The sequence below is a fragment of the Malus sylvestris genome, chromosome 9 (assembly GCF_916048215.2).
Source record: "Malus sylvestris chromosome 9, drMalSylv7.2, whole genome shotgun sequence".
Lineage (NCBI taxonomy): Eukaryota > Viridiplantae > Streptophyta > Magnoliopsida > Rosales > Rosaceae > Malus > Malus sylvestris.
Genome location: NC_062268.1, coordinates 4,210,748 through 4,235,059, shown reverse-complemented (window position 1 = coordinate 4,235,059; position 24,312 = coordinate 4,210,748). Strand labels below are relative to the sequence as shown.

Genomic DNA, 24,312 nt, shown 5'->3' with positions numbered 1-24,312 from the left:
ATGAGTGGGGATGAGGGAGAGAAAAAAAATGAGTTAGTTTAAGTTTACAAACTCTAAAAACTCACTTTTTATGTTTTTAGAGAATATACTATATTTTTGAGTTAATTTTAAGTTTAGTTTTTAAAAATAATCCTATCAAACAAGTTTTTAAGGCCTAAAACTAGAAAATTGTTTTTGAGTTTAAAAAGTTAGATTCAAGTAGAATACCAAATAGACTCTTAGAGTTAGAACTTGTCTTTCCGGCTGGCATGGATTTTTTTTAGAGTAAGTGTACTGAACATCCTCAAACTTATTTCAATTTAACATGTTTTTGCAAAACCCATTTTAAGGATTCTTTTGGATAGTTCCGGCCAAACCAAGAGCTCACCTCACATTTCACAACCTCTAACTTCACTAAACAATTTATGATTTGTGCATTAAGTTTGATGAATTACAATGTTTTGATCTAGACCTTCAATGACTGTTCAATTTCTTGAGGTCCTCCAAGTACTTGCAATACCAATTGGGTATTATTGTCGAAGAATAGAGATAAATCTCCTTGTATGTGCTTTTAATCGTCCCCACGGCAGCACCAGTTTCTTGCTGGACATCTTCAACAGTTTTTCCATTGGAAGCAAGCTTCACTATCATGTACAAAACCGCTGCCACAACAGATGTAGGGCTTCTCCTTATGTCAAGCTTCGCCAAGTTCTTCAAAGTTTCTTCCACAGCCCTCCGATCCTGAATACTGTTCATGCCAAGATTTGAGCAGTATCTCCGCCATAGGTCCCCGGCGTCTGTAGCTTTGGAACCGAGCTCTAGCTCTTCTTTCAACACTTTTACCATCTTGGTAATTTCTTTCATTGAGGGTCCGTTGGCAGCCCCGGCGATTTCCTTTGGTGTTCGCGAATATGGTTTTCTTGGCAGGCAAGGAACAGGCAAGCGGCCATCATAGCACCAAACTTTCTCCCCCTGCAGATCTTCTTGTCAACGGCCTTCTTGTATAACACTTTGGCATCATATAGTACGCCTTCGGGAAGGCCATGCTTGTCTAGGTGGTGAGCCATGGCTTCGAGGTATTCTGTAGCTTTTGTGAGAGACGTTTGGGGGTTCGACGTTGCAACGTTATTCAACCGGTTATATGGAGGAACAACACCATCGGAGGCCATTATCCAGCAAAGGATCCAAGGAAGTACCGACACGAGTCCGGTCCTCCTTGGGATCCTTATCCGCAAACTTTCGCCACTCGGCGGTGACATCGATGCAGTAGGCTCCAACAATCAAACCACAGTCAGTGCAGATTGTGTCACCCGACTGGTGGTCGATCACAACTTGTGTGTATTTCTTGCAATATGAACGGAACTGTTCATCGGTTTCCATGATTTTCAGATCGAGAGAGAGAGAGAGATGCAGTAGCTTATCAAATACGACTCCTATATGTGACCGACTCCTATATGTGACCGACTTAAACCCTATCCCAAAACATCAAATTCCTAAAGTGATATATGGATAAGAAATTATTATGTAAAAAAAATAACTAGCCAGTATTATACGAAGAAAAAAAATTTCACTGTGCTGGAAATACGACGCGATACACCAAATGTCATAATACAATTAGATGACCCCTCGTATTATTGCATTTGATGATTTTAACTCAATAATAAGATGTCACATGTCCTGGTTTTTAAAGTAAAAACAAATAATAATAACTTGCCCTTATTTCTAAACAACATAATATAATCGTTGTACAAATTAAGCTTATCATTGCTGCTCCAAATTCTATCCAATCTTAGTTTGCCTTTAATTTTTATTTCATATTTAGTCCTACCATTGCATAGACATACAAAATTGTATAATTAAACGATGGTACCCAATACTAATTAACCATTATTTCTGAATACACCAATAGATCAAAAGCCTGACTCTAAAATAAAAATAATCAATTAATCTTAGGCTCCTAATCCCACATACTAACACAGCTAGCCTTCAAAACTTGATTATTTATCCATGAGAAATGATAAGTGACTCTCTCAAAAGCGGAGAGATTTTTTAGTGTACTCAGAATATGAAACGGAACACTACATGTCATGGAGTGGAACACATCTTGATATAATTCAACCGCTAAAATACAAATCCAAAGTCAAAAGAATAATCGTACAACTAATTAAGAGTGGAAAATTTAATCCCAACAAACTCCCCAAGCTGGATATGGATCAATTAGGAACTACAATGTTTTGCTCTAGACCTTCAACGAGTGTTCAGATTCTTGATGTCCTCCAAGTACTTGCAGTACCAGTTGGGTACTATCGTTGAAGCATAGGGATAAATCTCCTTGTATGTGCTTTTAATCGTCCCCACGGAAGCACCAGTTTCTTGCTGGACATCTTCAACAGTCTTGCCATTGGAAGCAAGCTTCACTATCATGTACAGAACCGCTGCCACAACAGATGTAGGGCTTCTCCTTATGTCAAGCTTCGCCAAGTTCTTCAGAGTCTCTTCCACAGCCTTCCGATCCTGAATACTGTTCATGCCAAGATTCGAGCAGTATCGCCGCCATAGGTCCCCAGCGTCTGTAGCTTTGGAAACGAGCTCCAGCTCTTCTTTCAACAATTTTACCATCTTGGTAATTTCTTTCATGGAGGGTCCATTGGCAGCCCCGGCGATTTCCTTTGGTGTTCGCGAACTATGGTTTTCTTGGCAAGCAAGGAACAGGCAAGCCGCCATCATAGCACCAAACTTTCTCCCCCTGCAGATCTTCTTGTCAACGGCCTTCTTGTATAACACTTTGGCATCATAGAGTACGCCTTCGGGAAGGCCATGCTTGTCTAGCCGGCAAGCCATGGCTTCGAGGTGTTCTGTAGCTTTTGCGAGAGACATTTGAGGGTTCGACGTCGCAACGTTATTCAACCGGTTATTTGGAGGAACAACGCCTTCGGCGTTATCCTTGTTCTTGTTTTGCTTCTTTTCTTGGGAAATACAAGTGGTAAGAATGCCATTATCCAGCAAAGGATTCAAGGATGCACCGACGCGAGCCCGGTCTTCCTTGGGATCCTTATCCGCAAAATTTCGCCACTCGGCGGTGACATCGATGCTGAAGGCTTCAACAATCAAACCACAGTCGGTGCAGATCGTGTCACCGGACCGGTGGTCAATCACAACTTGTGTGTATTTCTTGCAATCTGAACATAACTGTTCATCAGTTTCCATGACTTTCAGAGAGAGAGAGAGGCAGTAGCTTTTCTCTTGCAGTACTTAGGCTTTCTTGTTTGAGATTTTTGGGGTCTCTGATTATATGTTTTATAGTGGTGGGATGGGAAGCTAGTTCTCCTAGTCCGGTAGGGATTTGTTTTGAGTCGAATCTTTCCTTACAAAACGGAGCAAATTAAGAAGAGTTGCTAATAAAACTTAGGAATGCCCTAGCAGCTTCCTGATATTAATAAGACCACCGACTCCTATATGTGATCGACTTAAACGCTATCCCAAAACATTAGTGATAGGAATAAGAATTATTTTGTGAAAAAAAAAAAAAAACACTTAAGAGGTATTCATTAGTGAGTATTATAGGAACCACAATAAGTGGTCCAGTGGTAAGAGCGCGGACTGCGGTTCCTCAATAAACAAAAAAAATGTGGAAGATCCCGAGTTCGATGTTCCAAACTGGTGATTGGTGAGTTTACTAGACAGTGGCCACGGGCAAAGTGAAATTCCCCATAGCCTCTCCAGACCCCCAAGGGGGGGTGGATATGGGAGAGTTGCCACAAGTTGTCTCATTTTAAAAAATAAAAATTAGTGAGTATTATATGGAAATAAAATTTAGTATGCTAGGTACACGACTCGGTACATCAAATGTCATATTATAATTGGATGACCTCTCATACTATTGCACTTGCTGATTTTGCTCAATAATAAGATGTTACATGTTTCTTGTTTTTAAAAGAAAACAAATTAATAACATGTCCATTATTTTTTAAAACAATAAAATATGTTTTAAAATATTACCGGACTAAACAAAAATGAATACTCACTAATGAGTATCCAAGTATTATCATCGTAGCAATTAAGCTTATTATTGCTGCTCCAAATCCTATCCAATCTTAGTTTGCCTTAAATTTGCGTTTCATATTTAGTCCTACCCTTGCATAGACATACAAAATTGCATAATTAAACAATAGTATTAAATGCTAATTAAAATTTATTTCTGAATACAACAACAGATCAAAAGCCTGACTCTAAAACATAAATAATCAAGTTCTTGTATTACGGTTTGGTGGTATTTCACTTCACTTGAAAGTGAAAGATCTTAGGTTTGAATCTCGTGAATGGTGAATTCGATATCAAATTAAGTTGCCTATTGTGTGACATAACCGAACTCCCATTCTCTTTAGTGTAAAATATCGATGTACTAAAAAAAACATAAATAATCAATTAATCTTAGGCTCATAATCCCATGAACTAACATAGCTTGAAACTTGATTATTCACACATGAGAAATGTTAAGAGAACTCTCTCAAAAGCAAGGAGATTTTTCTTAGAATATGGGATGGAAGTGGAATACCACAAGTCATCATACAATTGGAGAGAATCACTCCAATTGTAGTATGACATGCAATGTTCACGTTTTTTGGGTACATTGAATTTTTTTCTTTCTCAAAAGTGAGACTTTCTGTCACCTCGCAATTTAACGTCAATTCCCGTATCAACATTATAAAACATTATGTAAAAAACATGAGGTGACAAATAGTTCATAAAAGAGTCCTACTTGTTTAGTCTCCTTTGCATTTTTCTTCATACATATATGTTTTTGTTTTAGTATAAAAGTGGAATCAAACGCACCGTTTAATCCCAACCAAACGCACCGTTTAATCCCAACCAAACGCACCGTTTAATGCCAATTAACTAGTTGACGAACCGTGGTTGAAACAAAAGCGCCAATTGACCTTGATGAGCGCCCCAGCTCGAGCTTTTACCAAAGCCAAGCACGTCGTCAGTACCGCCGCCGCTGCAGCCACTCGATCCGTCGCCAAAACTAAGAAATTCCATGGCCACCTCATCACATCAGGCTCAGTCTCGCCGCAAGTCCGCTCAAATCTCGCAAAGTCTTACGCTTTATGCAGTCACGTCCCGTACGCGCGCAAACTGTTCGACGAATTGCCTGACCGGAGCTCATTTATGTACACTTCGCTGATGCGGATGTATGTATGCAATGGCTTACCCTATGAGGCACTAGACGTGTTTGCGCAGATGGTGGCCTTAGGGAAGTGTTGCCCAGATAGGTTTACTTATCCGGTTGTGATTAAGGCTTGTGGTGATTTGTCCTTGATTGATGTTGGTGTTGTCGTTCACGGAAGAACGGTAGTTTGTGGGTTCGATTTAGATGGGTTTGTTCAGAACTCTTTGGTGGCAATGTATATGAGTTGCGGGGAGACGGAATTGGCAAAAAGGGTTTTTGATGCAATGCGAGAGCGAAGTGTGGTGTCTTGGAATACCATGATCAGTGGGTACTTTCGGAATGGGTGTGCCAAGGAAGCTTTGGGTGTTTTTTATTGGATGATGAATGTAGGTGTGGAGCCGGATTGCGCCACTGTGGTTTCTGTGTTGCCGGCTATTGGTTCCTTGAAGGAGATAGTGTTGGGAAGACAAGTTCATGCCTTTGTAGAAGAGAAGGGTTTGGGGAAAATGATAAAGCTGAGAAATGCATTGGTGGATATGTATGTGAAGTGTGGTAGCATGAATGAGGCACGATTAGTTTTCGATAGCATGGGTGAGAGAGACGTCGTGACTTGGACGAGTATGATCAATGGATACATTTTGAATGGTGATGCAAGAAGTGCATTGGCACTTTGTTGGCTGATGCAGCGGGAAGGTGTAAAACCCAATTTCGTAACTATAGCTTCTCTTCTTTCAGCCTGTGGGAGCTTGCATCTATCAAAGCATGGACGGTGCTTGCACGCATGGGCTATTAGGCAAAAGCTTGAATCTGATGTTATGGTGGAGACCGCTTTAATTGACATGTACTCAAAATGCAATTGTGTTCATTGCAGCTTTCAAGTGTTTGCAAAGACTTCAAAAAAGAGAACAGTTCCCTGGAATGCAATTATCTCCGGCTGCATTCATAATCAGCTTGGTAGTGCGGCGATCAAACATTTCAAACAGATGCTCATGGAAGCAGTACAACCCAACGAAGCAACCTTGAACAGTCTGCTTCCTGCATATACCATTCTTGTTGATTTGCATCAAGCAATGAATATACATGGTTATGTAGTACGATCTGGGTTTCTTTCAAGTATTGAAGTTGCTACTGGTTTGATTGATTCATATTCGAAGTGTGGAAGTTTAGCGTATGCTCACCAAATTTTTAATGAAATCCCAGAAAAGGAGAGAGATATTATCCTGTGGAGTGTGATAATAGCTGGTTATGGAATGCACGGCCATGGCGAGGTTGCAGTTTCACTTTTCTATCATATGGTTCGATCTGGGGTGAGGCCAAATGATGTCACTTTTACCTCTGTTTTGCATGCTTGCAGCCATGCCGGTTTGGTGGACGAGGGCTTGGGGTTGTTCAGGTTCATGCTTGAAGACCCAAAAGTGAGTCCTCAAACTGATCACTACACGTGCATTGTGGATCTTCTTGGTCGCGCTGGTCGGTTGGCAGAAGCTTATGATCTGATTAGATCAATGCCGTTTCAGCCTAACCATGCCATTTGGGGTGCACTACTCGGTGCCTGTGTGATACATGAGAACGTTGAGCTGGGAGAGTTGGCCGTTAAGTGGCTTATTGAGCTCGAGCCAGAAAATACAGGAAACTACGTGTTGATGGCCAAAATCTATGCTGCAGTGGGAAGGTGGAAAGATGCAGAAAATGTGAGACATATGATGAATGAAAGCGGGTTAAGAAAAACACCCGCTCACAGTCTGGTTGAGGTCAGAAATATGTGAAACGAAGCGTAGCTTGGTGGTTTGTTTTCTCTAAGAGGATGAAATCCAACTCTTCAACTAGAGCATCTGTTCAAAACAGCAATGGGTGAGGACCGAATGAAAAGGGAGACGCTTTTACCGTCGTGGTGTTCGGGGCCCTAATGATCGAATCGAGATGGTGAGGACCTTGGTGGAAGGGTACATTGCCCATGGCATTGAGCATGAATGTGTGCAGTTTGAAAAGAACGTGATAGAAGTCCGACCGGTTGAGTTGGTTAAGTTTCAAAGGGAATACATCTCGGAGGTCGGAGTCTCAGTCCGAAGAGGAACAAGGTTGAGTGCTCTTGTATTAATTACTTGGTTGTTTTGGGGATATATGTAGGGCACTGCTAGGGAGATTATAAATTTAAATCGTATTTTGTAAACCATATTATGACTTGTTGATTATTATTTAAGTGTTAATTAACGTATTTATTTTCTGTTTGTAATACATTACATGATTTGTAAATGTGGTCTAAAAAATTAGTCTACTGAGTATTACTCGTATACGTATATAGGTACACATCTACTACCTGAATGGTTTTCTATCGTATGACCTTACAAACCTGTTAGCCTAATGATGACTTAATAGTTTTCTCATAAATATCTTTGAATTGTTTCTTTTAGCAATTTTTATTCTCCTATACGTATCACTAAGTGAACCGAGAATTATAAGTTTAAATCTTACATATAAGAATTTACTAAATTCTTTATCAAATTGAAATCTTAATGTAAAATTCGTACCTACCATTATATCCGTACCTTTTATGCATTGGTGATTATTTTTGTTGACATAACTCTTGGCCCCAACAGAATCCCTTCGGAATCTTTTGATGAGGATTATGGGACGCGAATCGTGCTTGTATATTGTACATCATGCGATCAGTTTTTATTAAGAATTATTTATGTTTAATTTTAAATACAAATATTTAAAATAATTTCTGATCGCACATATATGATAAAAGAACACGATATACGGATTCCTGAAATCCTCACAAGTAGAATCCGGATTCATCTTTGCCCATATGTTATATGCTTTTGGTGGGCCCGCATATATTCTTGCTTTAATTTTTTTATTTTATTTTAATATTTTAAGACTTTGAGAGAGAAGGATTAAATAAAGCAATGAAATTTGAGATCTAGCATGTCGGTGTAGCAACTTTTTTGGCAAAGCTAGCTAAAACCCTAATCAATTCTTCAATTGCATTGCCAATTTTGGCATGAGAGGAGCATCAATTCCTTTTCTCGTTTTCATGTTCTAGGCACACGACACAAAGTGAAGTCTATTAAAATATAATATGCATCAATTTTTCACTATGTAGTAGAAATAGACTATTAATTTTATTAAGTTAAATCGTGCATAATGTCTTTGTAATTCGTTCGGATTTTCACTTTTCTTGGTGTTTGTTTTTCCTTTGCGTTTTCATTATGTTTTCACCTTAATTCCACACGTCGATTAAGTTTGATTTTTTCCTAAATTTTTTTGGACATCTTATTTGAAAAAAACCAACTTGAAAAGAAGTCCAACTCATTTCACGATGTGCTAACAGTGCTATGCATTGACGAATGCAACTTTTTGGTGCACGAATAACAAACCCACTAAATAATTAGATATTAGGGATTGAGTAATATGACGCAACCGACACGTCACCTTTTTTAGGTCAAGGTCGACACATCATTTGGTCATCCAACAAAAAACGACTCGTCGTCTCAGCTGAACCTTCTAAAATCTAGGAGGAATGCTTGACACGGTCGATACGACATGCATATGTACGTGCGTGGTGCAGGGGCTTTGTGGCATCAACGTCGTTAGCGGCGACTTTGGGCGTTTGTAGGGACAAATAGAATTGGGAACTTGGAGGAAATACAATACAATTATCCCTTATGATATTCAACACGTCTTTTCAGTTTTCACAATGTCTTGTTCCTCAAGCAATTGTTAAAATCACACACAGGAGAAGTGTTTACGTGGTTCATCCAACTTAATTTCAATTCCGAGCTACATACGCTGGTATTTATAAGAAATTAATTATAATTCAAGTGATACGTTTACTAGCTCGAGAGCTTAAATAATTGATAGAGTGAAAACGGGTGGAGAGAGGTTACAATAAGACGGAGAGCAACAAGAGCAGCTATAGATAGAGTAGTATATCCAAACAAATCGAAGAAGCTAACGGAATAAAATTATTACCATGGGTATGAAAAGAGTAGGCCAATGGTTCGTGAAAACCGTATGAACATTTATGGAGCTTTGAACTTAGAAATTTATTGGAATTTTTAGATACGTTTCAGTGTCATTCTATATCTTTCTTTACCTTTTATATTTTGAAAATAAAATTTGATTCAGGTGTTTTCAAATTGAAATTTATCTTATCAAAATCGAAATTTCTCAACTTAACACAGCTACTTAGGGCATACAATTACAACTAATTTCATATTCGATTATCGTTGGACAATCCTTGTCGGTTCTCACCATCATTTTTCAGCATATAAAATTAGGTGCAGTAACAAAATTCGGCATGCCAAACTCCACAGTCTCTCCCAAACCCAGCAGGAATTTATGACATTTCTGGCGACAGCTAAAGTTTGCACTACTATGAAGAAAACAACATATAGTGCACAAACCACGTACAAAAAGTTTCCATGGCCCAGTAAATCACCTTCTCCCCTCTGTCAATATAATCTTGGAAAATATTATTCACACACCAATTTTTACGTCTCACATGCTCTTGTTAATTTTTACTCATTGATCTTTTTCAATTCTTTTTTATCGGATGTCAAAAGTTAGAGGGATGTGTAAGAAGTAAAACTGAGTATGTGGATCACACTGAATAGCACTACCCTTCAAATTCTTGTGGATGTTGCATTAGAACTTAATTAGAAGCTTCCATGCTAATTACCAAATTAATGGATTTACTTTACTTCTGCTAATCATCTTTCTATAATTTCTAATCAACTTTACTTGGTGCATGAGTCGTGACAAAGGTGAGAAATCAAATGCGTCATGGATTTGCAGCTACAGTCTGCAGAAAGCACCATTTCTATTAATTTAAGAATTTATTTTCTTAATTACTTTAATTAGCAAAGTTTGATTTGCGTAATTAACGGATTATTAGCAAAATTTGGATCGCCGGCCGACAAACGGCAACTCATCCGCCAATTGGATGACAAAAACGACATAATTCCCTTAACAATGCTCCTTTTTTATGTTCAAAATTTGGATTTAAAATGTGCAAAAATTGTTGGCGAAGCAAAACGGCATCGAACATTACATGGGTTAAGCCTAATGGAAACTCCAAATTAGAGATCCAAGTCTTTGATTATTTTCGGTAATCAACTATGCTTAAGAAAATGACGGTAAGGTGGAAGAGACTTCTTTGGATTTCGAGATGTGAATATATGATCGTTTTCAAAATCAAAAAGGAAGAAATTCGAATTTGCGATATATTTCGACGCACAAAATCATTGAATTAAGAGATAGTCTACAAACAAGTTGTGAAATAAATGGTTTTATGCTCATGCCGGCCACGCAATTGTAACCATGAGGCCCACTCTATAGAATATTGATCGATATTTACACGACATTCTGTGTTGCGACATTAAATTAAGGGTAAAAGATTGTTTACTACCCTCATGTTTCGTGGTTTTCAACATTTAGTACATCAAGTTTTTTTCGTCTCAGAGTCATACCTAAAGTGTAAATTTTGGGACAGTCTCATACATCCGTTAGTCAAAAGTGTTAAGTATTCTGTTAAATGATGATGTGGCGCTCACGTGGACAATGACTGGACGACACCTGTAATAAGGGGTCCACTTGGAATTAAAAATTCAAAAAAAATATTAAAATAATTACTTTTAAAAATATTATATTAAAAAAAAAAAGCCCAAAACCAACCCAGAACCCCCTTCCTCCATCCCCGCCCAACACCCCTCATCCCCTCCACCCCTTTCATCTTCTCTATCCCCACCCTCCACCCCCTTTCATCTTCTCCACCCGAGCACCCGAGCACCCAGGTATTAAACGTTAAACATTACAAAATTACAAAAAAAAATAATAAATAAAGGTGTTTCTTCCTCAAACCCCCGACCCCTTTCCCTTCTCCCTCCGTTCTCCCTCCCTTCTATTGGCTGCACATCCATCGGGCCAAATCGATTCCTTCAACTTCAAAACCAGAAATCTCGCCTCAACGACGAGCTTTGACCCACATAAATCCTCAACCACCACATTTAAATTCCCCAAATCGCACCCAAATCCAAACCCATTCATGGCGTTAAAGAAATCGGGGTGGTGGGAATGAGTTGCAAATCTGGAGGAAGGAGTTGCAGATCTGGGTGGAAGACGGGCCGCCATGAAAGGAGGAAGGAGTTGCAGATCTGAAGGAAGAACTCGTGGGTGAGTTGGAAGGCGAAACAGTTGAGGTTCGAGTGAAGATATGACTCGGGCGAGTTCTGTTGAATGGTGCAGACCCGGAGGAGGTGGGCCTGGTCAACCGGGGATGGGGTGGCGGCGGCGACTTGGGTGTGAGCAGAGGAGAGAAGGGAAGGAGAAGGGAAAGAGGGTCATTTGGGGGAGGGGGGGGTTCAAGAAGAAGACAACTTCCAAAAAAATATATATATAATATTTTTAAAATTAATTATTTTAATATTTTTTTTAATTTTTAATTCCAAGTGGACCCCTTATTGACACGTGGCGCCCAGTCATTGTCCACGTGGGCGCCACATCATCAATTAACAGAAGACTTAACAGTTTGACTAACAGATGTATGAGACTGTCCCAAAATTTACACTTTAGGTATGACTCTGAGACGAAAAAAACTTGATGTACTAAATGTTGAAAACCACGAAACATGAGGGTAGTAAACAGTCTTTTACCCTTAAATTAAAGATTTGTGTTTGATTTTGATAGTGATTTTACCTCTTGTTGACAATTCTCAGTATATGAATTTTATTTAATTTGTACTTGGTGGTTGGAAGAACAAACCCTACTGTAGGGTTAGTTTGAAAATACTTTTAAAAATGACTGAAATGTTATTTGCAATAATGTTTTTTAAATCAACCCTTAGTAAAATTCAAGTGGATCCTGAAAAAATATTTGAAGTTGTTTGTACCATACTTGACCAATCCCGAAACTACCGAGCACCGGCCAACGCTATACTGTCAAGGACCCAGAAGAGTTCCCCTCCGACCAGGAGGCCAATCACTACTCGACACGTGTCAAGATTAGAAGCCAATCAGAGCGCAGCACGTGTCAACATCAAGAACCAATCATAACATGACACATGTCAATGTGACAAAGCTACAAGTTTTTCTATAAATAGGGGTCATCCCCCCACAATATTGCCTAATGCCATTTGTGTTAAATCATTCACAAGAACTCACTAAATTGAGAGCTTGATCCTTTGTACTTGTGTAAACCCTTCACTACTAATAAGAACTCCTCTACTCCGTGGACGTAGCCAATCTGGGTGAACCACGTACATCCTGTGTTTGCTTCTCTGTCTCTATTCATTTACGTACTTATCCTCACTAGTGACCGAAGCAACCAAGCGAAGGTCATAAAACCTGACACTTTCTGTTGTACCAAAGTCCTCGCTGATTTTGTGCATCAACATTTGGCGCCTTCTGTGGGAAACGACACTTATTCCTACTCTCTTCAGCTGTGTCAAGCTGGTTTCTATCATTCGTACACTTTCTTTTGACCAGGCATCCCTCTCCAACATGGGAAGCGAAGGAAGCCACAGCACACAGAATGACACCCCCCTTGCACATAGTGCGAAACAACGAAAGAAGGAAGGAAAACGAGTTCTTCTTCAAGCTAAAGTCGATGAGTTGGAAGCTCATAACAACAAGATAGCAATGAGGAATGAGGTCCTCCAGGAGCAATATGAGAAGCTCTTCGAGACACTCCACGAAGCTAGGCAAGCTCAGACACGCGAGCTTGTTGCCCCCGTGGAAGTCAACCATCAACTGGGTGCCCTCCAACATGGAGGGTCACATGCATTCGACATAGATATCCCTGATAGGGAACAGATTACCCCTCGACTTGATAATCAACATGATGCTTCTCTTAACCCAGTTGCTTCGACCCGAACCATGAGAAGTGGAGGGAGACACCTCTTTGCTGAAGGGGCAGAAGGATCGAAAGCCGTCTTTCGCGATTGTCGGGATTTCCTGAAGCAACGTCGAGAGAATTCCATCCATATAAGCTCAAAGATTAATGACCCAAGGATTTCTGAGAGACTCGGTCCCCTGCCACGGCCCAAGCCGGCCACCAATTTGGGGAATGGGCAACAAGTCCTAGAGAGACATGAGGGTACAGGGGACTCAGAGGTGTTCCGACAGACATACCCTGGAAGCCAGTACAGCGAGTCCAGGGAAAAATCACATGCCCTTGATCAAACCTTCCTAATTCCAAGAGGAGATGGAGATTTACGAAAGAAAGCTCCAGTGACACATAACTCCACTCAGGACCCCCTTGTCCTACAACTTCTTGAGGAAGTAAACAAGTTGAAGGCTGAACGTCAGGCTGAAATACCTGACTGGAACCAACCCAGGCCTGGCCCTCTTACAAGGAGGATCCTCAACACCCCCCTTCAAGCAAAGACAAAGCAGAAGCTTGGCTTGCAACTTTATACTGGAAAAGAGGACCCGATTGAGCACCTTAACCTCTTTGAGTCCACCATGGCATACCGGATGCACACCGACGAAGAGCGATGTCTTCTCTTCCCCTCCACCCTCTCTGGCGGAGCTCTAAATTGGTATTGTCGTCTTACACCTGAGACGGTAGACTCATTTGAGGAATTGAGGAAACTATTTGTTTCCCAACACATTTTCCAAACCGATCGCTTGCACTCTGCAGATGACCTGTACACTATCCGCCAGAAGCCAGACGAGTCATTACGTATGTATGCTGGCCGCTTCAGCCATGAATACTCCCGGTGTGCCGAGGCAGACGACAAGACTGCCCTCAAAGCCTTCACGGCAGGCCTACGTGATTGTTTCTTTAAATACATGATCAATGCCAATACTTGGAAGACTTACTCTGAGGTGATGGCGCGGGCTTATAACCATGTCTCCGCCGAGGCAAAGACATATCAGGAGAAACCCCCTACAACCATCCTTTATCAACAAGTGGGAGGTGGAAGCCAGACTCACCTAAATGAGAAGACCTCGACTTTCCAAACAGCAGTGGCACCTCCCCATGCCTTGCATAATGCTTCACCGAATCAACAGACATATCAATTTCAAGGCAAGAGGAAGGATTTCCATCCTCACCACTCTCCTTTCAGTAAAAAGAGTAAGGGACACTATCCCGATAACCAAGGGTATCGCCACAATAACGCTCGCCCCCAGGCAGTCAATGCAGTGGGTCAAACCCGCGTCAAGATACCCCCTACCCCAAGGTATGAGACATACACGCCCTTGAATGCCACATGCGCAGCCATTTACCCCAGCATAGCTCACCTGATACCAAAGCCAAAGCCGAGGCACCCAGATTACACGCCCCCGAATAACGCGGGCATGTTTTGTTGCTACCATGAGCATAACGGCCATGATAGCGAGAAATGTATCATCCTCCGTGATCGTATTGAAGCTTTGGCACGAGAAGGAAAAATTGATCAATTCCTTCTTCACCATCAAAGGGATAACCGTAACCAACGCCAGGTGAATGTCATATATTCCATAAGCGGCGGCACACCCATATCTGAATCTTCCAATAGGGCCATGAAAAACAGTGAACGAATTCTGAGGCCTGGTCACCAAGTGTTTCACGTGGAAGACATCAGGGGAGGGAAGTATCAAAAGCCTAACTGGGATCCGATATGTTTCTACCCTGAGGAAGAAAGAGGCATCATCTACCCTCATAACGACCCATTGATCGTGGAGGCTCACATAGCCAACTTTGATGTTCGACGAATCCTCGTAGACACAGGGGCTTCGGTCAATATCATGTTTGCCGAAGCTTTCAGGGCACTCAGTGTAGTTGAACACTTGCTCGATCGCTCGATTTCTCCTCTGATAAGCTTCTCCGGTGATATCGTGCAACCCTTAGGGAGCATACATTTACCCTTTACTATTGGTACAGGCCCTTACACGGCTACCATTACCACTAACTTCCTAGTGGTTGACTGCCCAACGGCATACAATGTCATCTTTGGGCGCACATGCATCAATGATCTCAAGGCTATGGTATCCACGCATATGCTGTTGATGAAATTTCCAACCCCCCATGGCAACGGCTACATCAGAGGAGATCAGCTTACTGCACGATCATGTTACAACACTTCAGTTAAGCAACAACACTTGCCCGGACCCAAGGAAACCCTGTCTGTACATGACCAAGTCACAAAGACCAGCCTAGATGAAGCGAACTTGGATCTTCCTGATAGCAACAATCAACCCGATGATCCTCGAGATGACTCTTTCACCCAGCAAGCCCAACCTGCTGAAGAGTTGGAGAAGGTACCTATCTCAAGAGATTATCCAGATCGCATGGTGAAGATTGGCACCACATTGTCACCACCCCTTCGGTTAGCATTGATATCTTTTTTGAAAGAGAACACTGAAGTCTTCGCCTGGTCATACGAGGACATGCCAGGCATCTCTCCCGATGTCATCTGTCATCGTTTGAGTATTGACCCCAAGATCAAGCCGGTGAGACAGAAGCGAAGATCTTATGACGCTGAACGATACGAGGCAATGAAAGCAGAAGTTGAAAAACTCAAAGGCATAGGCTTTGTCCGCGAAGTCAATTACCCGACATGGGTAGCAAATGTGGTCCTTGTTAGGAAAAATCCGACCAAAGAAAGTCTTTCGCTTCAAAAGGTCTTGTGGAGGATGTGTGTTGACTACACCGACCTAAACAAAGGGTGTCCGAAAGATAGTTTCCCTCTTCCTCTTATTGACAGGCTTATAGACTTTACGGCAGGGTGTGAGCTCTTGAGCTTTATGGACGCTTATTCAGGATACAACCAAATCCTCATGAACCCCTCAGACCAAGAACACACGGCCTTCACTACTGACATGGGACTATATTGCTATAAAGTCATGCCTTTCGGCCTAAAGAATGCAGGAGCAACTTATCAGAGACTGGTCAATTCAATGTTCGCCGAACAAATTGGGAAGAACATGGAAGTTTACGTTGATGATATGCTAGTCAAAAGCAAACATGCTGACCAACACATCACCGACCTATCTGAAACTTTCACCATTCTAAAGAGGTATCGAATGAGGTTGAACCCCAACAAATGTGCCTTCGGCGTGGGCTCTGGCAAATTCTTAGGCTTCATGATTAGCCAACGAGGCATTGAAGCTAACCCTGAAAAGATCAAAGCAATCCTCGACATGAAAGAGCCAATAACTTCAAAAGACATCCAAAGCCTTACTGGCAAGGTGGCAGCCTTAACCAGATTCATCTCTAAGGCCACAGACAGATGTGCTCCTTTCTTCAAAGCACTCAAGGGAAATAAGAAGTACATTACATGGACGGAGGAATGTGCCAAGGCATTCAGGAACCTCAAAGAGTACATGAGTAAAGCCCCTCTGCTCTCCAAACCAGAAGTTGGTGACACTCTCATCATCTATCTATCGGTTTCGGCTTCAGCAGTCAGTTCTGTTCTTATTCGAATGGACAGTGGTGTCGAACGGCCCGTCTACTACGCTAGCAAGGCCCTACAAGATGCGGAGACACGATACTCCAACATTGAGAAATTAGCTCTAGCATTGGTCATGTCTGCTCGGAAACTTCGCCCTTATTTCCAAGCACACGCCATCATCGTGCTTACCAATCACCCTCTTCGACAGATACTCCAGAGTCCTGACACGTCTGGGCGAATGATCAAATGGGCGATAGCTTTGGGTGAGTTTGACATCTCCTACCAACCAAAGCCAGCTGAGAAGGGCCAAGCAGTGGCAGACTTCATTGCCGACTTCACATATCCGGTTGACATTGCTTCTACACCTGAAGCAGTGGCTTCATTACCCCCGGAAGCTCAGAAGGTAGAATCAACGACCTCAGCATGGAGTCTGTATGTTGATGGCTCATCCAACCAACAGGGCTGTGGAGCGGGACTAGTCTTGACTACGCCCGACAAAGTAGCAATGGAGTATGCTCTTCGTTTCAAATTCAAGGCATCAAACAATGAGGCCGAGTATGAAGCCCTTCTAGCAGGATTACGTTTGGCCAAACACCTCGGGGTTAAACAAATTGATATTTTCAGTGACTCCCAATTAGTGGTCAACCAGGTTACCAACAACTTTGATGCTAAGGACAGCTCCATGGCAGCATATCTTGCGCAAACACAACTTTTGCTCAAGCACTTCCACTACCAGATCACCCAAGTTCCTCGAGCGGCAAACAGTCATGCAGACGCCCTGGCTCGCCTCGCCTCAACTGTGGAAGACAAGATTGGAAGAAAAATTCATGTCGAACTGTTGGCAACACCAAGCACCATGGCCGCAGAAGTATGCAACTTACAACAGGGGGATAGTTGGATCACCCCGATCTATAATTTCCTTGCTCATGGCACCCTCCCAAATGATAAAGTCCAGGCTAAGCAAATTCGATACAAGTCTACCCGCTACCTGATCATCAATGATCAACTCTATAAGCGAGGTTTTAGCCTGCCATACTTAAGGTGTCTTACGCCTGCCGAGGCGGAAATCGTCCTTCGGGAAATACATGAGGGAGTCTGTGGAGATCATGCTGGATCTCGGTCCCTAGCACACAAGACTTTTCGCCAAGGATATTACTGGCCAACACTCCACCAGGATGCCATCAAAGTATCCCGCTCATGTGACAAATGTCAACGATATGCAACTATTCCTCATTCCCCTCCAGAGCCTCTTACTCCTATGATCAGCCCTTGGCCCTTCGCCCAGTGGGGACTTGATTTGATCGGCCCAATGCCGGCAGGGAAGGGCAAAGTCTGTTACGCAGTCGTTGCAGTGGACTACTTCACAAAGTGGGCCGAAGTAGAACCCTTGGCAACCATTACTGAGGCAAAGATAGAAGACTTCGTGTGGAAGAACATCCTTTGTAGATTCGGCATTCCCAATGCGATAGTCACTGACAATGGGCGACAGTTTGACAACAAGAAGTTCAGGTTGTTCTGCTCTAAGTTCAACATCAACTTATGCTTTGCCTCTCCAGCTCATCCCCAGTCTAATGGACAAGTTGAGGCCATCAACAAAATAATCAAGCGCACTTTGAAAACCAGCTTGGACAAAGCTAAAGGCTGTTGGCCAGAATTTGTACCCCAAGTTCTTTGGTCATATCGCACTTCATATCGGACTTCAACAGGAGAAACTCCATTCTCACTTGCCTTTGGCACAGAGGCGGTTGTCCCTGTTGAGCTCGAGCAAGCAACATTCCGAGTCCAGAACTACATTCAAAGTGAAAATGACAAACAACTCACCCTCAACTTGGATTTAGTCGAGGAACACAGAAACCAAGCTCACTTGAGGAATGTCGCCTACAAGCAGCGCATCTCCAACTATTATGACTCTAGGGTCAAGCCTCGTTCTTTCAAAATAGGAGACTGGGTCTTAAAGAAAAGATTACTCTGCGACAGAGTCCCGAGTGAAGGCACACTTAGTCCAAACTGGGATGGACCGTATGAAGTCATTGGCATCAGTCGCCCTGGCTCTTACACACTTAGAAGCTCCGATGGCAAGACCCTTGGCCATCCATGGAACGCTGATCACTTGAAGTACTACTACAAATAGACTCACGATGTACAAGTGTTGAGCTATAGCCGTTCGGCATCCTATGTAATGAAGGCCATTTGGCAATGAATTCAATAAAGAGGTAATTTAGCCAACTCAGCCCTCACTCTTTTACATTCATAGCAAGCGATGCCGGAACCCTTCTCAATCAGAAAGCAATCCGTCTTCCACAGTCATTACAAAACAAGCAAATGAAGAACGTGTCAAGCGCCAAAAAAAAAAAAAAAAAAAAACAGCTTCATCCAAAAAGCTTCACCCGAAAAGCTTCACCTCCAAAGCTTCACCCACAAAGCTTCACCTAAAAAGCTTCACCCGAAAAGCTTCACCTCCAAAGCTTCACCCACAAAGCTTCACCTAAAAAGCTTCACCCAAAAAGCTTCACCCGAAAAGCTTCACCTCCAAAGCTTCACCCACAAAGCTTCACCTAAAAAGCTTCACCCACAAAGCTTCACCCAAAAAAAACTTCACCCGAAAAGCTTCACTTAAAAAAGCTTCACCTACAAAGCTTCACCTAAAAAATCTTCACCTAGAAAGCTCCCTCTACATACTTTCATCTACAAAGCTTCACCATCAAAGCTTCACCCAGAAAGCTTCATCTACAAAGCTTCACCATCAAAGCTTCACCTCGAAAGCTTCATCTACAAAGCTTCAACACCAAAGCTTCACCTACAAAGCTTCAACACAAAACCTTGCTCCAAATAAACAAATTTTGTTCACAAAACCCAAGATGCCCTTGAACTTGTACAAAAACACTTGGGTAAACATAAACATTTTTTGTTTTACACCCACAAGGGCCCAAAATTTTCCTTCTTATTTATTCACTTATATATGTTCCCAAACATATTATAATAGATCCAACAACAAGCCAAAGTCCCAAGTTTCATAATGGACAAAAGTACAAGCAATTCATCAATAATGAAGGTGCTACAAAAATTGGAATCTGCCCCAAAATAGAAATCCAACCCAAGAGACTTTTTCTCTCTCTCCCTCTTCCGCCTCCTTTCATCTATCAAATTTCTGCAACCTCTGCTCTTCTCCAATGGAGCTGAATTTTGGACACCCTATAGTTCTTGAGCATATGAACAACTTTCACGAAGGAACCATTTCTGTTTGAGCGACGGAAATTAAAGTGTTGAAGCTCCAAACATGACAGTCGGATTCTTGCAGATTTCGAAGCTGCTGTGATGTTTCGAAGATCTGGAAATATTTAACCATTAGTTCATTCTGAATTTTTGATATGTTATGAGAGAGACGATGAGGAACAACTTCAATGAAGAAAGCATGCCGATCTGAACAATAGAAAATGGAGTTTCGAAGCTCACAACAAATCTGACGGGTTGACAGAAAAATAATAACCAGTCATTCATCATACCTGGATTTCTGGAGTTATACTGCTCCGAGGGATCTCAAATTTGGATATGTTGTAGTTCACGAGCTGAGGAACAACTTCAATGAAGAAAGCATACCGATCTGAACAAGAGAAAATGGAGTTTCGAAGCTCACAACAAATCTGACGGGTTGACAGAAAAATAATAACCAGTCATTCATCATACCTGGATTTCTGGAGTTATACTGCTCCGAGGGATCTCAAATTTGGATATGTTGTAGTTCACAAGCTGAGGAACAACTTCGATGAAGAAAGTATGTTGATCTGAACAAGAGAAAATGGAGTTTCGAAGCTCACAACAAGTCTGACGGATTAACAGAACATTGATGAACAGTTACTCATCATACTTGAATTTCTGAAGTTGTACTACTCCGATGGATCTCAAATTTGGATATGTTGTAGTTCACAAGATAAGGAAAAACTTTCATGAAGACGACTTTGCAATCTGAGCTATAGAGAAAGGTGTTATCTTGCATCCACTCAGGCTGATTAGTGGAAACGAAAAGCAATTCCACCAAAGAAAAGATGAAAAAGAGAGAAAAGCTACTAATTGCACTTGATCTTGTCTAGTCAATAGCATGCAGCATCAAACACACAAAAGTTGGAAATATTTTTAGATAAAGCATATACGAATGTGTGACATCGAAACAAGGATTCGTTACTTTGACAAATTAGTAACACGCGAGACACCTCATTCGGCAACTCTCTTCGCCTGAAGACTTGGGGGACTCCCACCATATGCTACTGCACCTTGATACTCGGCAGTCTCACAACCACTCAGTGACTTGGATTTTTCAAGTCTCCAACCGAGAAGTTTTCCTCACTCGGGAAATTAAGGGAACACTACCTCAAACTACATGCTTCACTCACAAAGCTTCAACAATACAGGTTTCAACAAAAGCAAAAATTCAAAGAACTTTATGAAGAAGGCTTTGGTGTATTTAACACAATATGTTGAAATGAAGCAAAGCTTATTTATTAATATTTTCGATAAGCCACAAATATGTACATATACATGAGTCAAAATAAACAAACAAAATGGAGCCTTCACAAAGGTTGCTTAGGGGAAGTCTCAGCAGTCGGTAGAGCCCCAGAAAGAGAAAGCACCAGAGGGTGGTTATCCGGAGCCTCAGTACTTGACAAAACCCCAGAAGGAGGAGGCATTGGAGGTTCATCATTTGAAGCTTCATTACCAGGTACAACCCTAGAGGACGAAGGCAATAAATGCCTTTGGAACAAACCCACAAACCGCTGATGATCAAGTAAAACCTTACCATCAGATTCCTTCATCTGGTCAAGCTTCCTCTTCATGTTTGTAGCATAGTCATGGGCGAGCCGGTGCAACTGCTTATTCTCATGCTTGAGCCCTCTAATCTCCTGTTTGAGACTCATCACTTCAGCAGCCAATGATTCAACTTGGCGGGTTCTAGCAAATAGGCGTTGGGCCATATTAGACACAGAACCTGCACACTGAACACTAAGAGCCAAAGAGTCCTTAACAGCCAACTCATCAGACCGTTTGGAAAGTAGTCTGTTATCTTTGGGAGTGAGAAGGTTCTTGGCCACCACTGCAGTGGTCATATCATTCTTCATCACAGAATCCCCAACGGTAAGAGGACCGGTAGGGGATATGAAGGATGGGCGCCATATGTTGTCTGGAGAAGGCGTGGTTGTCTCTTCTCCAAGGTTCAAGTCAAAACGACGGTCGGAGGGTCCAGACATTTTCAAATGTGTTGAAGAGGGAAGAGGTCAGACAAATCAAGATCTTAGAAGTGCAAGAAATGAGCTTCTACTGGTAGAGATTCAAGTGTGCTGTGGAACTTAATGTCAGCCTCTATAAAAATCTGCACTCGACGGAGCTTCAGAAATCGAAGAGGCGTTTGCTTTCTCAAAAGCTGGGCTGCTCAGAGACCACGAGGGCCGATCTCAGAAATCGAAGAGGCGTTTGCTTTCTCAAAAGCTGGGCTGCTTAGAGACCACGAGGGCCGATCTCAGAAATCGAAGAAGCACCTGCTTTTTCAGCCTCGTCAGCACCTGTCACATGCACAATCAGCTTTGCGGAAATTACGGGCACTCTGTCGAAGATTTCTGGTGAAGTAGAAAGCACGTGAATCTTACTGTTCAATCACCGCTCTCCATATGCACCATCAACTCCTCGGGTACCACATATAACTTTGTCAAAGATCTCTGACAAAGTTTAGGCACGAGAATTTCGAAGTTCCAGCTACCCTACTATTACCCATAAGGGTAAAGGAACAGCACCACTGCTTGACAACTGGAAAGTCCCTATGTGTGTCGACCTCCGTGTTTTGCGGCAAGACAGGTTGGCAAGAACGTCCAACCTTTACTCACATTCGAGAAAAGACTCCCAACATAATTACTTTCTAAAAAACCGGAGTAGCACCGCTTTCCGAATCTCGAGAGTCAGATCCTCGACGGGATTGCTTGTTCGAAAACCGAAGAGGCACAACTCTCAGAACTTCGAGAGCCAGATTTCCTTAGATAAAGCTTGTCTGTAATCTTCACACGTAACATCAGCTTTCCAGATACCACATACCACTTTTTCAAAGTGCTCTGACAAAATTAAAACACGTGAAGCTGGCAGCTCCCACTACATTGCTGTGACCAAGAAGGGTAAAGGAATAGCATTACTACTTGTTATTGGGAAATCCCTATATACATTGACCTCCCTCCTCAACGGACAGAAAAACCTGCAAAAATGCTCAACCCTTTCTCGCATTCGAAAAGGCACCCTCAACATAACCTCTCGAAATACTCAGCTTTATTTCCCCCCGATAATGCCTCAGCAAATAAGCCACACCAAGAACAAGAGTATCTCATATCATCAGGGTCGAAAGCAAGAGTATCCCATATCATGCTTTCTCACTGTCTTTGTCTTTGTCCTTGTCCACACCTGCATGACAAGGAGAAAGAGAGCAGTCAGTCGGAACCTGAAATCAAACCTCCAATTTGGAACTGACTGCCTGGAGCCTTTGCCTGGTTGCTTACTTAGCATTGCTCTCGAGTACTCATCCTCAACTGCTGTCAAGGTCACGAATTCCACCGGCAAATACCTCATGACAGTTGATCAGATATTGGCTCTTTACACTGAAGCTGCCAAGCGTGGATGAGTCACTATGAAGGAATGTTCTGAAGGACCATTTAAATGCAAAGGTTGCACACCACTTCTGCCATGCAAAAGATTGAAGCAGAAGGTTCAACGGTGAGCTGAAACAGATCACTACAGCACGACACCTTTCCATACCACATTCATTATTCCGTCAACAGCAAAAGTATCCCATATCATCAAGGTCGAACATACTCTAGATTTGATGGACTTGTTTTGACCCTCAAATTTTTGAGTCGGCCTTATACTCTGAAGGGCACCAGAAAACCCTCCAGCACAGTTCAAGAATAAGCCTGTGGAAAGTTACTTCTTCAAAAGCAAAAGTATCTCATATCATCTCTTATCCATTTGCTTCTCCTTATCCTGGCAGTTGAATGAGAGACAAGGAGAAGGAGAACAATCAACCGGAAGCCGAAGTCAAACCTCTGATCCTGGGTTGCTTACTTGGAAGTTTGACTGCTTACCTTGTCTGTCACCTCTTTCGGCAGATCTCCTAGCTCGGCGACTTGGGGGACTCCTACTATAGGGTTTGTATCACACTTGACTAAGCCCGAAACTACAACTAAGCTTCAAGTGAAATTGATACATTACCTTGTGCGTTAACATCAGCTAAATACACCATTCCCGGATGGAGGAAAGGTACTTCCAGAGAAGGGCAGATGAAGATCAGACCACACTTCGGTACTTAGAAGTTTCGTGATTACTCAAGGGATTGGATCTTGCAAGTCCCCAACCGAGGAGTTTCCCTCACTCGGGAACTTAGGGGAGCACTGTTTGTACCATACTTGACCAATCCTGAAACTACCGAGCACCGGTCAACGCTATACTGTCAAGGACCCAGAAGAGTTCCCCTCCGACCAGGAGGCCAATCACTACTCGACACGTGTCAAGATTAGAAGCCAATCAGAGCGCAGCACGTGTCAACATCAAGAACCAATCATAACATGACACATGACAATGTGACAAAGCTACAAGTTTTTCTATAAATAGGGGTCATCCCCCCACAATATTGCCTAATGCCATTTGTGTTAAATCATTCACAAGAACTCACTAAATTGAGAGCTTGATCCTTTGTACTTGTGTAAGCCCTTCACTACTAATAAGAACTCCTCTACTCTGTGGACGTAGCCAATCTGGG

The 24,312-nt window shown here is 42.2% G+C and overlaps 2 protein-coding genes, 1 long non-coding RNA gene and 1 pseudogene across 3 annotated transcripts; 1 reads left to right on the top strand and 3 right to left on the bottom strand.

Annotated features, from left to right (window-relative positions):
- Positions 1-453: 453 nt before the first annotated feature.
- On the bottom strand, positions 454-1,359 carry LOC126582549 (transcription initiation factor IIB-like; annotated as a pseudogene).
- Positions 1,360-2,226: 867 nt separating this feature from the next.
- LOC126582548 (transcription initiation factor IIB-like) lies at positions 2,227-3,186 on the bottom strand. Its single transcript, XM_050246686.1, has one exon. It carries the CDS (start codon positions 3,184-3,186, stop codon positions 2,227-2,229), a length of 960 nt encoding a protein of 319 aa, XP_050102643.1.
- Positions 3,187-4,881: 1,695 nt separating this feature from the next.
- LOC126633707 (pentatricopeptide repeat-containing protein At5g39350-like) lies at positions 4,882-7,384 on the top strand. The gene has a single exon (XM_050304282.1). It carries the CDS (start codon positions 4,921-4,923, stop codon positions 6,913-6,915), a length of 1,995 nt encoding a protein of 664 aa, XP_050160239.1. The 5' UTR covers positions 4,882-4,920; the 3' UTR covers positions 6,916-7,384.
- Positions 7,385-18,949: 11,565 nt separating this feature from the next.
- LOC126634259 (uncharacterized) lies at positions 18,950-20,656 on the bottom strand. The gene is made up of 4 exons (XR_007627262.1): positions 20,214-20,656; positions 20,033-20,130; positions 19,229-19,857; positions 18,950-19,171 (listed from the first exon to the last, which is right to left on the bottom strand). It is a non-coding gene; the product is annotated as an uncharacterized LOC126634259 (long non-coding RNA).
- Positions 20,657-24,312: the final 3,656 nt, after the last annotated feature.

Excerpts from the sequence above, each read along its gene's own strand:
- LOC126582548 (XM_050246686.1), bottom strand. The coding sequence starts at position 3,186 with ATGGAAACTGATGAACAGTTATGTTCAGATTGCAAGAAATACACACAA.
- LOC126633707 (XM_050304282.1), top strand. The coding sequence starts at position 4,921 with ATGAGCGCCCCAGCTCGAGCTTTTACCAAAGCCAAGCACGTCGTCAGT.